The sequence below is a fragment of the Phragmites australis genome, chromosome 10 (genome assembly GCF_958298935.1).
Source record: "Phragmites australis chromosome 10, lpPhrAust1.1, whole genome shotgun sequence".
Lineage (NCBI taxonomy): Eukaryota > Viridiplantae > Streptophyta > Magnoliopsida > Poales > Poaceae > Phragmites > Phragmites australis.
In genome coordinates, this window is record NC_084930.1 from 1,234,203 (window position 1) to 1,247,185 (window position 12,983).

The 12,983-nt window shown below is 54.6% G+C and overlaps 1 protein-coding gene across 1 annotated transcript; it reads right to left on the reverse strand.

The window, feature by feature from the left end:
- Positions 1-5,278: 5,278 nt before the first annotated feature.
- LOC133931217 (chitinase 1-like) lies at positions 5,279-6,504 on the reverse strand. The gene has a single exon (XM_062378057.1). The coding sequence runs from the start codon at positions 6,402-6,404 to the stop codon at positions 5,445-5,447; it is 960 nt and encodes a 319-aa protein (XP_062234041.1). The 5' UTR covers positions 6,405-6,504; the 3' UTR covers positions 5,279-5,444.
- Between the last annotated feature and the right edge of the window lie 6,479 nt (positions 6,505-12,983).

Consider the following 12,983-nt stretch of genomic DNA (forward strand, 5'->3'; position numbering starts at 1 on the left):
ACCTTCTCTCCGGCGATTTTGAGAGGAACCCAAGAATCTTCAAGTCTTGCTACGTTTCTCTCTTGGATTAAAGGTCGGAATCTCCGGAGATCCCTATTCTCAAAAATCCCTGGAGGATTTGGGCTCAAAGGTACCGTTTTCAACAATCTTCCCGATCTCTCAATGCTCTCGTCTAGAGTTATTTTTCTTTGGTAGAATAGTTCCTAGTACCCTCTAGAACCCATTCCCAAACTTGTTTCATCTCTAGTTGGCCATATCTTGCAAACCCTAGATGGTTAGGTTTTCTGTCGGGGCCGACCGGAGTACACCGGATACTCCGGTATCAGCCTGAAATTTCAGCTTTTCCTGTCCGATCCTTTTTTCCTCAAAATTCTTTGTTCATTCCATTTCTTCTAGGTGTTCTTGCAATGGCTGGAGACCATTTTGAGAAGGGTCGCACTTTCGAGAGGAAGAAGAAACAAAGAAGTGACCCCCGTGCTCAAGAATCAAGTGCTCCTGCCCAATCAGAAGATAGTGGAAGCGGCCATGCTAGCGGTGAAAGAGTCCGCAAAATAGCCGCAAGTGGTGGTATTCACATTGAGGAAGGCGGAGTTGCTGGAAGTTGTGACAGGGACCTTGTGACCATCTGCCGAACCAAATCTCAAGCTATGCGAGGCCGAGAGTCTGCAAGGGGAAAGGGGCCAGCCAAAGTAACTGCAGGAAGAGGTCGAGGAAGAATGCCCTCTACTGAAGAAAGAGGCAAAGGTGTTGCACAAGATAACTCATCTGAATCCGAGGATAATGAAGAAGAACAAGCTGATGAAGTCATTGGACCCTTAAAGCTTCACAGACCCCGGAGAATTGCTTCTGTTGTTGATGCTCCAAAAAGGACAGTAAACTACATGAAGAATGTATCAAGGGTTGTTAGTGAAAGGTTGAACAACCCATATGATTTTGAGAAGAATGTTGCCGATTATCGTTTCTGGAATGACTTTCAGGCAGACTTCTATGAGACAGTAATTTTGGCCAAGAAGAAGCCTATTACTCCCATGCAATGGATTGATTGGGATTATATGGCCAGGAAGAACGACCCGGTGTTCACTGAAGTGATTGCAGCTTGTGAGAGCAAAAGGGTAAAAAATATTATGGCTTTCAGGTATGATTGGTGCGAGGAGGTTATCGCACAATTCTATGCCACAGTGTGGTTTGAGGGATGTGAAAATCCCATTATGCACTGGATGACAGAGGGAGTCAAATACAGGATCAGTTTCAGAGGCTTCGCTCACTACTTCCATCTAGATGCCAGAGATACTTACAAGGATCAAATTCACAATGAGAATCAACTGACATTGGAAGAAATTGGGTTCATGTATCTAAATCATGGACGAGTTGAGTTCGGAAAACTCACAGGGATGAGGCATTTCTATCGATGTTTGAACTCCCTATTCCGGCTCACCTTGGCACCCAAGAGTGGAGATGCAACAACAGTTCAAAGTATCTCCAGAAATCTCCTTGCAGCCATGTCAAATGATCATGCTCCTTTCAGCGTGGCTCACTTTCTTTGGGAGGAAATTGTTTTTACATCCAAGTCGCCCATAAAAAGTTGTGGATATGCCCCTTATCTCATGTTTATCATTGAAAGGATATCCAAGAAGACTTTTGTAAAGGAGATTAAGCATAAACCATACAGAATGAGGCCTTTGAACATTCGAGCTCCCTCCCCATCTCCATCACCTCCTCGTGCTCCTCCAGCTCAAGACCGTTTGCCTCGAGACGCGCTCCTCCTCGAGGGTCTTCTTTCATCAAGAGTGCTCTCAAAGCAATTTTCAAGATTTGCACCCACAATGCCACTCAAATCAAGGATCAAGGTGCTCGCTTAAAGAAAATGGAGAATCGTCAGAAACAAATGTACACATCCATGAATCTCCAACCTCCTTGCTCTCCTATTGAGTCAGATGAAGCGGAGAGTGCACCTTTTGAGGTTGAGAACCCTTGGGCATGGTATGATGAAGCTCAAGCAGCAGCCGAGAGTTCTCAACAACAAGCTCAAGACGATTCCTCTGACGGCAACGAAGGAAGTGAAGACGAGGAAGAAGATGATGAGGAAGATGGTAGCAGCGAGTAGGCTCTCTTTTTTTGGTGCTTGATGCCAAAGGGGGAGAGATAGTTATCCTTTCTCTTAGTTTCCTTAGTTTTGGTCTCCTTTAATCTCTTTCGCCGTTGGACAATTGGATTTTTGTTTGTGATGAACCTTGTGTTATTTAAATTCATAAGATCTTTTATGTTAGTATGATGATTGTTGTACTTTCATTAGTTTTGTGTGCTCTATGTCTTATCATAAACTTTTGCATCCCACGGATTCTAGGATATAGGGGGAGCTCTTGTGGATTCAAATTCCTAAATAAATGCATTGTTGGTTAACTTCGCTTAAAACAATGCACACATTTAGGGGGAGCTTACCATATCTTCTAGAATTCAAAACCTTTTTCATATATCCTTGTGTATCCTTTGATCGGGTTGTCATCAATCACCAAAAAGGGGGAGATTGAAAGTGCATCTAGGCCCCCTAAGTGGGTTTTGGCTTATTGATGACAAAATGATTAAAGAACTAACATGCTTTGTGAGTATTGAACAGGTATGAGCATTAGTTGTGAAGGTAAATGACGTTTGACGCCCGTCGAAACAATTGAAGAATCAACGAAGGATACAAGATAGGGCTTAAATTCTTTTTACTTTTGAAATTGAGTCTAGGATAGATTTTTTCTTAGATGGATGAATTCATTTGCTTGATTAGTGTCTCAATGCTCAAGAGATCCTTTAGAATCACCCAATTGAGAGACACATTCACTCACGGACACGAAACTCTTTCTGAAAAATCTTCAGAGTCCGGAGTCTCCGGTGTTCACTGGATACTCCGGTACTCAGCGTTCAGCCGGAGTCTCCGAGCTAGCCTCCGGCAGAGAGTCTCGGTTACGGTTTAATCTTTTCAAGAAAAAGACCGGAGTCTCCGGTGTTCACCGGATACTCCGGTAAAATGTTTTGTGTGCAGTCGGAGTCTCCGAGGTAGACTCCGGCAGAGGCTCTCGGTTAGCTTTTAATCTTTTTGATAAAAAGTAGTAAAGACCGGAGTCTCCGGTGTTCACCGAATACTCCGGTACCTGGAGATGCCGGAGGATCCGGCTAGTCTCCGGACTTAGTCTGTTTTGGAAAATCTGTCAGGACCGGAGACTCCGGTGTTCACCGGAGACTCCGGTAATTAAACAGAACTGTAACGGCTAGTTCTGACACGTTCGTGACCGTTCTGACGCCGTTTTTGGAAATAGGACCGGAGACTCCGGTGTACACCGGATACTCCGGTAAGCTCTGACAAAAACAGTAACGGCTAGTCTGTTAGAGAGGGCTATAAATGCCCCCTCTCTCCATAGCATTTTGAGCTTGCTGTGGCTGGTTTCCTTGAGACCTCTTGAGCACTTTAAGAGCATTCAAAGCCTCTCCAATCATCCCTAGAGTATCCGAGAGATCCAAGTGTTTAATCCGAGAGTATCCGAGAGTTTAATCCGCTGTTTAATCCGGAGTATCCGAGAGTTTAATCCGCTGTTTTTAGTTTTAATTTTCAGAAAAGCCTATTCACCCCCCCCCCCTCTAGGCACTTTCACGCTCGTGCCCTTGAGGCCATGCGCCCTGGTGAGCCACGTCCAGTTGAACAACGCCCATGCTCTGGAAGCCGTGCGCCCTGGCGAGCGCGCCCTAGTGAGAAGTGCATGCGCCCTAGAGGCCAAGTGCTCGTGCGCTAGAGGCAGGCTATTGCCTGCTGCCGCGTGCACCTACTGCTAGCGCCCGCTCGCCCCTGGACTTTGGGCCCTATGGGGGCCAAACGGGGAGAACTCCGCCCCCGCCCCCATCCTGACTTAGACTCGGGGCCTTGCCTTGTGAGCCCTATAGGGAAAAAAACTCGCCCCGTCCCTGCCCTGTTCGGGATGGATCCTTGCCCCTTGGAGAAAATTGTCATCCTTACTTCAAACCATGTATTGCTTTCTTAATTAATAATAGTAATTTATTCAAACCACATATTGTACCCAGTATATTGCACGGATTTGATTGGAACATTTTGTTCTACAAAGATATTTTTGGTACATGCCTACTATATATCCACATAGCAGCTATTAGGCCTAAATGATGAGTTGATGACTCATTCGGATATGATTAATACCGCTAATAATTCTCAAATCATCCAAGATCCAATTACAAGAGCACGTGCATACCAAATAGACCACTAAGTAAACTTGTTTTTGGTTGTTTATGCTTCTTTGGATGGATTTCTACTAAATTCTTATGATATTTTATTGCTTAGAAATATGGGAGAAGCACCACAACCTTATCCGGATATCACCCCTCAAAGGTCAAATCTACTCGGACTCAAGGCTGAGCTCTAGTCATGGTCGTGTCGCAGGATAACATTCTAGTAAAACAGGCATAACTCTCTCATACGAAGTCCGTTTTAGACAATCTTGGATATTCTGGAAATCTTACGACGAGCCCTTTCCAGTGGATATGAGATCGACCAAATATTTCTTATAGTTTAATCAGAGTCAACGAAAATAAGGTGGTATGTCACCGTTTTAGACCTAGTTGGTCTTGTTATCGTGTCAGGATCGAAGTCCAAGTTGTGTACACATCTTTCCATAGTTGCACAATGCTAGGTTGATCTCCTCACGTATCCCCTATATTTACACAGTTGTTGTCGTAGTTTAGGCTCAGATTATGTTTAGATTATTCTGTTTTATATAGTTTCGCCGCTTGTTCGGTTTGTGAAACCCCAACTTGAGTACTTCATTCGTAATTAGCAATATTCAGATTGCATCTACCTGTTCTTACTTATGTTCTCGATTCACTTGTAGAAAAAACCTTCTTAGTGAGGTCAATCGCGTCTTGGCACGGTCGATAACCACAGAGTAGTGGTGTAATGGTCGTGAGGATTCTCGATCTGTTCTGTTTGAAGCCTTTAGATCATCAACGTTGAAATTTTACTAATCAACTTATCATATTATCTTTCAGAAGACGAGTAAACGCATGTCACCCAATATACTAGGGAGTCACAGAAATAGAGTATCATATGATGCATCGTCCATTAGTTGGATCGTATATATCCACATCAGTAATCCATTGTATTTTTGGCATTTGTGAGGCCCACTTGGGACGCGGAAATTGTTCTCAATTCCCACGGGACTTGAGCTGTTTGCTACAAAATTTCCATGAAATCCCTGTGTTCCAAATATGCCCAAAAACGTGACAGGATATCTTAATTAATAAGCATCTTTTTTATTGTATATATCCCATAACATAATGCATTATTTCTGCACGAGTCTTTTATTTCGTAAGTTTCTGTCGGACCAGCAGATCCATTATTAGTGTATTTGATGACCCGAGCTTATCTGTCTCTGTAATAGCTGGGTAGAGAGCTCTTATTACAGTGAACTAACTGTAATTGATGAGCTGAAGGGCCTCTGGTTGTAGCAGTCCAGGTTGGCGCCGTAGCTGACCCCGAGGATGTCGCAGTAGCGCTTGTAGAACCCGATCCGGTCGGCGACGCGGTTGTCGGCGCCGTGGCCGCACTCGATGCCGCCGTTGATGATGTTGGTGATGACGCCGTACCCTGGCACCCTCCCCGCTGCCTGGTCGGCGCCCGAGGGGCTCCACTGGCCCGTGATGACGGCGTGGCACGACGGCTTGGGCGACTGAGCCGTCATCCAGAACCAGATGGCCGTCTTGAAGGAGATCACAGGGTCCGTGGCCACCAGGTCCGGGTTGTTGAGCAGGTCCACGCCGATCGCCTGCCCCGCCGGGCCGTAGTTGTAGTTCCAGGAGATCTGGATGGGTCCGCGGCCGTAGTACTTCTTGCCGGCGGCGCAGGGGTACTGGCTGCTCGCCTGGCAGTAGTCGGAGGTGGCGCCGTTCTCCTGCTTGAAGCAGTAGCCCCACGAGTAGGGGCCATCGGGCGCCGTCGCCCACCCGCCCGTCGTCTCGTGCGACGTCTGCGCCAGGAAGGCCGCGATCTCGCGCTTCTGGGTGTCCGCGTCGCCCGTGGTGCCGAAGCCGTCGAAGGAGCCCGCGGCGGCGATGAAGGCGTCGTACGTGTAGAACCCCCTGGCCGGGCACGCCCCGTCGTTGCGGTGCAGCAGCATCTGGTCGAACAGGGAGCTTGACACGATGGACGCCACGCCGCCGCCGCCGCCGCCGCAGCCGCTGCACTGGCTCTGGCAGCCGTTGCCGCAGTAGTCGGAGGTGGAGCCGCACCAGCCGAATTTGCTGCAGCAGAGGCAGTTGGGGCAGAGCGCCCCGCCGGCCTGCGAGCCGCACTGCTCGGCGCGCGCAGCCACGGCGAAGGCCGTGGCCAACATGGCCACTAAGGCCAGTGCTCTCGTCATGGCAAGCAACTAGCTAGCTTGCTCGGTCACTAGGTAGACGTGTAGTAAGTAGTGCAGTCGCAGGACCGGCCCTGCTTGTGCGATTATATTACTGCAAACTTGGATACCTAAGAAATCTACTTTATTGATAGAGATGAGTTGTGCAAGGCCACACGCCACACCACCTGCCGTTACGCACGCGATTCACGTGGAACTAGGCTGGAAAAATCATCTCGATCAGTTGGGGCTAGCTGGCTGCTCAAATTTGTCTCGATCCACCTACCCAGTCTTCGCATGCATACTGCAGCAAGTCGTCGTCGTGCATACTGCAGCTTGCTACGAAGGTGCTGCTTCCAGAGATATATTGAGCCACGTTGTCATCGATCAGTTGGATAGATTAGTCTTTGATGGTACGGAACGGAGGACTACTTCATTAATACGTACACAATAGTAGTGTACCACCACATGCTTTTCACTGGGAATTGAAGAAATATAATATATAGGCTCTTGAATGAACCATGGAGGCAAGGAGCGTGGCTAAGTAGACCTAATGCTACCGTTGACGACAATGGAAGGAAAAAAAAAAAGAGGGGACTCCCTAAATTTCAGTGCTTGAAATTAAGGATTTTTCTGATTGATGTTTTGGTCCGGTGTGTTGGATGACGACCAAGGGTTCACGTGTTGTCTTCAACCTTCCGTCTTCGTCGGATTTTACATATGAGAAGCTCAGTGTTTGACCCGACGTCTTTTCGCATCATACAATATTTGTCGGAAGATGAACTCTTGTCGCAGAGATCTCGAGAGACCCCTTTTTAGAGATTCGGCCGGGGGATGATCCTGAATAAGTTCGTCGGAGAAATAAATGGAAGTGGAAGTGAATGCAACGGCCGATGGTGGGTGATGATCGACCTAGTGCAAAGAGAAGTAAATGCACCGGAGTTTAGACAGGTTCGGGCCGCACGGGGGCGTAATACCCTACTCCTGTATGGATGAAATAACTGTCCTGAGGGAGGTCCCCCGAGGATGTAGCTGGTTACAAGAATATTGTGTCTAACTGAAAGCTTGAAGCCCCTTGCTCTTGGGCAGGGACTACGGTTTTTTGTTCTTGGTGCTTCTGTGCTCGATGCTTACGGTCTCTTCTTCGTTGGTTGCGGCACGGTCGACTGCTTGGGCTTGTTCTTTCCTTCTTCGTTGGTTGCGGCACGGTCGAACGCTTGGGCTTGTTCGTCTCCTTCTCTTTCTCCCTGTGTGCCGACCCTTTTATGCACTCGCCGGCCGCGATATACCCCAAACGGGAAGGAAGGGGCACAAGTTCCAAGACGTCATGACTGAGAAAGGCATCATCATTTCCTCTGGGCGAAGTGACCGGCGCGTCTGGTCACTTGTCACTGTGGACGCCCTGGCAACGGGCGTTGTTGAGATGGCCCACCGGGCAGCCCCAGAGCCACCCGGCGTGCCCACCCTGTCTTGTTCCTCTGCCACGGCAGGGCGGCAGGCGGAACGCCTTGATACTGGCAACGTTATCCCGAGATACACCGGATAATACGGGACGGGACCCATGCAATTAATAGCCCCACGCCCCTCTGCCAAAGCATGGCAGGAACTGACGCCGCGGCGGGAGCAGTTGGATATGTCAGGCCACGCGCGCTCATTTAATGCGACCTTGGACATCTGACGGGCGGACACCTCATCTGTGGGCCCCTTGGGGGCCTCTCTGGGTCATCGGGGAACCGAGTGCTCGGGGGTACCGTTCACCTCCCCGAGCATTCTCTCCCGGGAATGCCTATCTTTGTCCGCCCGGCGTGCCCGCCCTGTCTTGTTCCGCTGCCACGAGCACTCTCTCCCGAGCACTTTTGCACAGACCCTTCGGGGAACCGGGAGCCCGAGGGCTGCCACGCGCAGCCCCGAGCACTCGCTCCCGAGCATTCCCACGCTGGCCCTCGGGGAACCGTGCGCTCGGGGACTGCTGCGCGCGGTCCCCGAGCACTCTCTCCCGGAACTTAGCTCTTCTGATCGTCGGGGGACTAGGGTGCTCGGGGATGAGCGGGCACCTCCCCGAGCACTTTCTTCCCGGTACTTGGACTCTGCGGGTCATCGGGGAACTGGGGTGCTCGGGGACCAGAGACTGTGGCCCCGAGCACCTTCTCCCGGAACTTAGATTTTCCTCATCCCGCAGGAGGGACCTCGCGGGATGGTGACACGTGACGGACGGCTGGCCTGGCCTCGGGACTCAGGGACCCCCGGTTCCTGATACACCGACAGTAGCCCCCGGGCCCATTGGCAGGTGATGGCACGGAGACTGCGGATGGGCCCTTCGTCGCGGACGAGGCCGAGGCTGGCGTGCACGCCACATGGCAGGCTTTCAAGAGGTGGCCCTTTAGACCCGGGCCTAGGGTACGGCCCAGCAGGGAGACAAGCGGATGCGTGTCCACACAACTCCCGAAGGGCATGACAACGTCACGGGCGGCACGCGCGGCTGCCGTGTAGATCGAGGAAAATACGCCTGGCAGCTGCTGACGCCACACGACCAGCAGGAGATTCGCCTGGCAGTTGCGTTGACCGAGGAAACCGTCCCGCCGAGTGCACCGTTGGCAGGAAACGTTTGAATCCTCTGAGATATAAAAGGGGGAGGGGATCGCTATCTTGCGATCTTGCTCTCGTTTCCTTCGTGCTCTGGAGCCCTTAGAACTCCTTTAGGCGATCAGAGCGCTTCTCCTCCTTCCTCTCCACCGCCAGACAACCTCCCCTCCCGTCGAGATGCCGAGAGCCGGAGGAGGCCGTCATGACAGTACTCCGGACAGCGTGCTGCCGGAGTCTCGCCTGAAGAATGAAGAGGCGGCTGATAAGATCAGGAAGCTGCTGGTCCCCGAGGGCCAGCAGGGAGCCGCGGTGGTGACGTCGGCGAACTTCCCGCCGGCGACGACCGTTCCCGGGCACATTGTCTTGTTCACGTCTTTCGTGGCAGCGGGACTGGTTCCGCCGTTTTCAACGTTCTTCCTCCAAGTCCTCGACACCTACGGCATCCAACTGGTGCACTTGATCCCCAACTCCGTCGTGGTGCTGGTGGTGTTCGCGCACCTCTGCGAGATGTCCGTGGGGGGTGGCGCCTTCGGTGACACTTCTCCGACATTTCTTCGTCCTGCGGCCGGCTGGGAAGAGGGGGGGTACTCCACGGCGAACGTCGCGGGGTGCTGCAATCTTCGGCTGCGAGACGGCTTGGGGGAGCAGTACATCCCCCAGGTGCTGCGCAGCAAATGGGAGGAGTGGTGGTGGGATTGGTCCTTCATCGACGTCGACCCCCATGATCGTCTCGCTCTACCGGAAGTGGCGGTGGAGCCCCGAAAGTTGACGTGGGAGGTGCCGCCACCGGAGGACGTGAGGTTGGAGCCAGTGTTCGAGCGCATCAGATTCCTGCGCGACTCCGGGCTGACCTCGGTAATGGTGGTGGCGAACTTCTTGAGGCGTCGCCTGGCGCCCCTGCGGGAGCGGGCCCGGCCGTGCTGGCTCTACATCGGGCCCGAAGATATCACCCGGAACCAAATCGGCGCAAGCTGGGACCTGGGCCCAGCGGAGCTGAGGGGCATGACCCGAGTGGTGACCGGCGTGGAAGACATGAGCCGGGTGGAGCTCCCGTGGCCCAAAATGGCGCTCTGCGCCAACCCCGAGCGCGCGGTGATCTTGGCGAAGTTGCCGGAGTTCGACGCCCAGGGGCTCGTCGACCGGCCGAGGAGCCAGAGCCCTGAGGCTCCCGAGCTCCCTGGGTTAGACGAGGTGGCCAGCGAGGAGGCTGTGAGCAGCCCGGTGCAGGCCGGTGGCTCGGGTGCCGCGTGCAGCGAGCCGTAAGCCAGCGATAGAGCTGCAGCGACGGTGGCGCCGGGAGATCGGGGGAAGCACCCCCGAATCTACATCTCCGTGCCGGAATCCCCGCCGTCGCCATCGGCGGCGGTGTTCCCGGTCTTGGAGCCGCGCCTCGTGAGGATGGGGCCTGACTCAGCATTTGGAGACCACGCGATGGCCCCGCCGAGCCCCCGGCGGAAGAGGAGACGGGAGGATTCCGGGCCGGCACTGCTGGACCCGGAGTTCAGGCTCCTGGCGGCCAAATGGCAGAACCAGGGAACTACGACCGCGTAAGTTTCATTCTTCGCTTTTTCTTGGGCACCCTTCGCCCGAACTAGACTTCGGTTTTGACCTTCGCGTATCTCCTGCAGGCCACCCACGGGCACCGCCGAGGGCGAACGAACGCTAGCGCCCAAGCCAAGCCTGTCGGCCGAGCCGAGGCAGGCGGACGCGGCGATGGCGGGGGGGAGGGGGGGTCAGTGGATGCGGCTGCCGAGGGGAGAACAGTGGAAGCGACGACCGAGGGGAGGACGGAGCCGTCGCCCGAACCCTCGGCGCCGGTGGAACCTACCCCGGGCGTGCAGAGCCCGGGGCGGATGATGGCAGAAGCAGCGGCCTTGCCGGGGCCGACGGATGCGACGACTGAGGCGGGAACGCGGCCGTCGCGCGAGCGCCCGGCGCCGGTCGAACCTACCCCGGGCGTGCCGAGCCCGGGGCGGATGATCGTGTGGCGACCCTTGGGGACCCCGAACCCCCCCGGAGGCAGATCATGGGGAAACCAGCGCTCCACCGGCGCCCGGCCGGCCTGCCGACCCCTTCCTGGCCGCGATCGAGAGCGTCTAGGCGGCGGTCGAGCGGCTGGGCACGGCGGTGGACGCAAAGGGGGGACAGCTTGAAGCGGAGCGCGCCCAGCTGGACTTGGAGAGGGCGCAGCTTGCGAACGCCTGGGAAGAGGCCCGTGCGGCGGCTGCGCGAGAGCAGAAGCTTTTGGAAGATACCCGCGCGGAGGTCGCGCGGGAGCGGGAGATTTTGAAGACCGCCCGCGCTGAAGCCGCGCGGGAGCGAGAAGACGCCGCCTGCCTGGCTGAGGCGTCGCGGCAGCAGGCTGCCGAGGCCCTTGCCAGGGAGGCGCAGGCGCAGGAACGGGAGGAGGCGGTCGCCGGCCGCGAGAAGGTGGCGGAGGACCTCCGGGCTGAGCTAACCCGTCGAGAGGGCGAGGTCGATCGGACGCGCGCCAGCCTCCAACGTTGGAAGGATGAGCTCGAGAGAACGGACGGAGATGTCCGACGGTGGGAGGAGAATGTCTCCATCCGGGAGGTCGACAAGGAGATTACGGCGGCGGAGCTGGGCGCCCGGGAAGACTCGCTGACCCGCCGGGAGGGGGAGGCTGCCGCGGCGGCGGCGGCCGTTGCCGCCAGGGAGGAGGAGAACGCTAAACACGAGGCGAAGCTGACCGCCCGTGAGCGCGCTTTGTCTGAACTGGTGGCGCGGACGAAGCAAGCCGCCGGCCCGGCAACCGACGCCGGCTCTTCTGGCGCGGCCGAGGGCCAGGGACTCGAGGAGTAGCTATGGGCCGCGAAGGAGAAGCTTGAGGCTGCGTTTGTCTCGCGGGTCAACTTGCAGCAAATGTTGGAGGACGTACTCCGGCGGATGCGGCGAGCCGTAGAGAGGGCCAGCCTTGGCCGACTCGTCGCGGACAAGAAGAGCGATGGCCCCGGAAGACAAGTCCTGGGGCTTCAACAAGTCTGCGAGCGCCTCGAGGCGCTGCCCTGGGCCGTCCAGGAGCTCGCCGCCCGGGAAGTACGCAGCTTGTCCCAAGCGGTGGCCGAGCACGTCCTGGCCTGCTACCGGAGCAGAGACTCGAACTTCCCGCTGGAGCCAGCGCGGGAAGGAGTGATCGAAGCCGAGGGAGAGGCCGCCCGGGAAGCAGTTCGGAGCACCGCTGCCGAGGTGGCGGCCGGCTTCAGGCGGGAAGTGCCGTCGCCGCCAGCCCCCGGGGATGGCCAAGACGACTCCGACACCAACTCTGCCTCCGATTAGGTTTTTGTAGTAGTTTCCTCTTCTTTTATTTTTGTCTTGACTGGATGTAAATATGGGAGTGATCCCTTAGAAATGCTTGTATCCCCCTTGTAAATATAATGGAAGCTTTTCTTTGGGCTCGCAACTCTGGTGCTCTTGAGTATTTAGCGTTTCTTCTGATGTTTTGCCTTGAAGCCCCGGGGAGTACTTAGTCGGACCGTTCCCGATCTTTCCGTCCTCGGGAACGAAGTCGTCCCGATCGTCTTTCTTGGCGCGTTCAACCCCCGAGCCCTCGCGAGTCCGAATCGATTAAGTCAAGAGACAAAGACACGAACTTCCTTGCTCGGGAGATAGGTCGATCCAGCACGGAACACGCCATGACCGGTGAACACTTTTTCACCTTGCGACCACTCAGTCAGCAGACCGGAGACACGTACGGGCGGGAACGCGACCAAGAGTCCCCATGGTTCGGTGGTGCCCGGGCTTCAGACGGACCGAACCGAGCACCGACAGCCCACCCCTGAGGCCTATGCTCCGAACTACTCGAGTGGCTCGAGTGATAGGATTACCCAGGGCACCCAGGGACTCGGTAGTGCTCGGGGCCCTTAAAAGCGGATCGAACACCACGACCACCACGAAGGACTTCGATCGGACATTACCGCACGTACAGTACACCTTTCTACGGACCGTTCTGTTGTTCTAGGAAAAAGTAGACACATGGTAGGGTTTTGTGCGCGAGGAGAT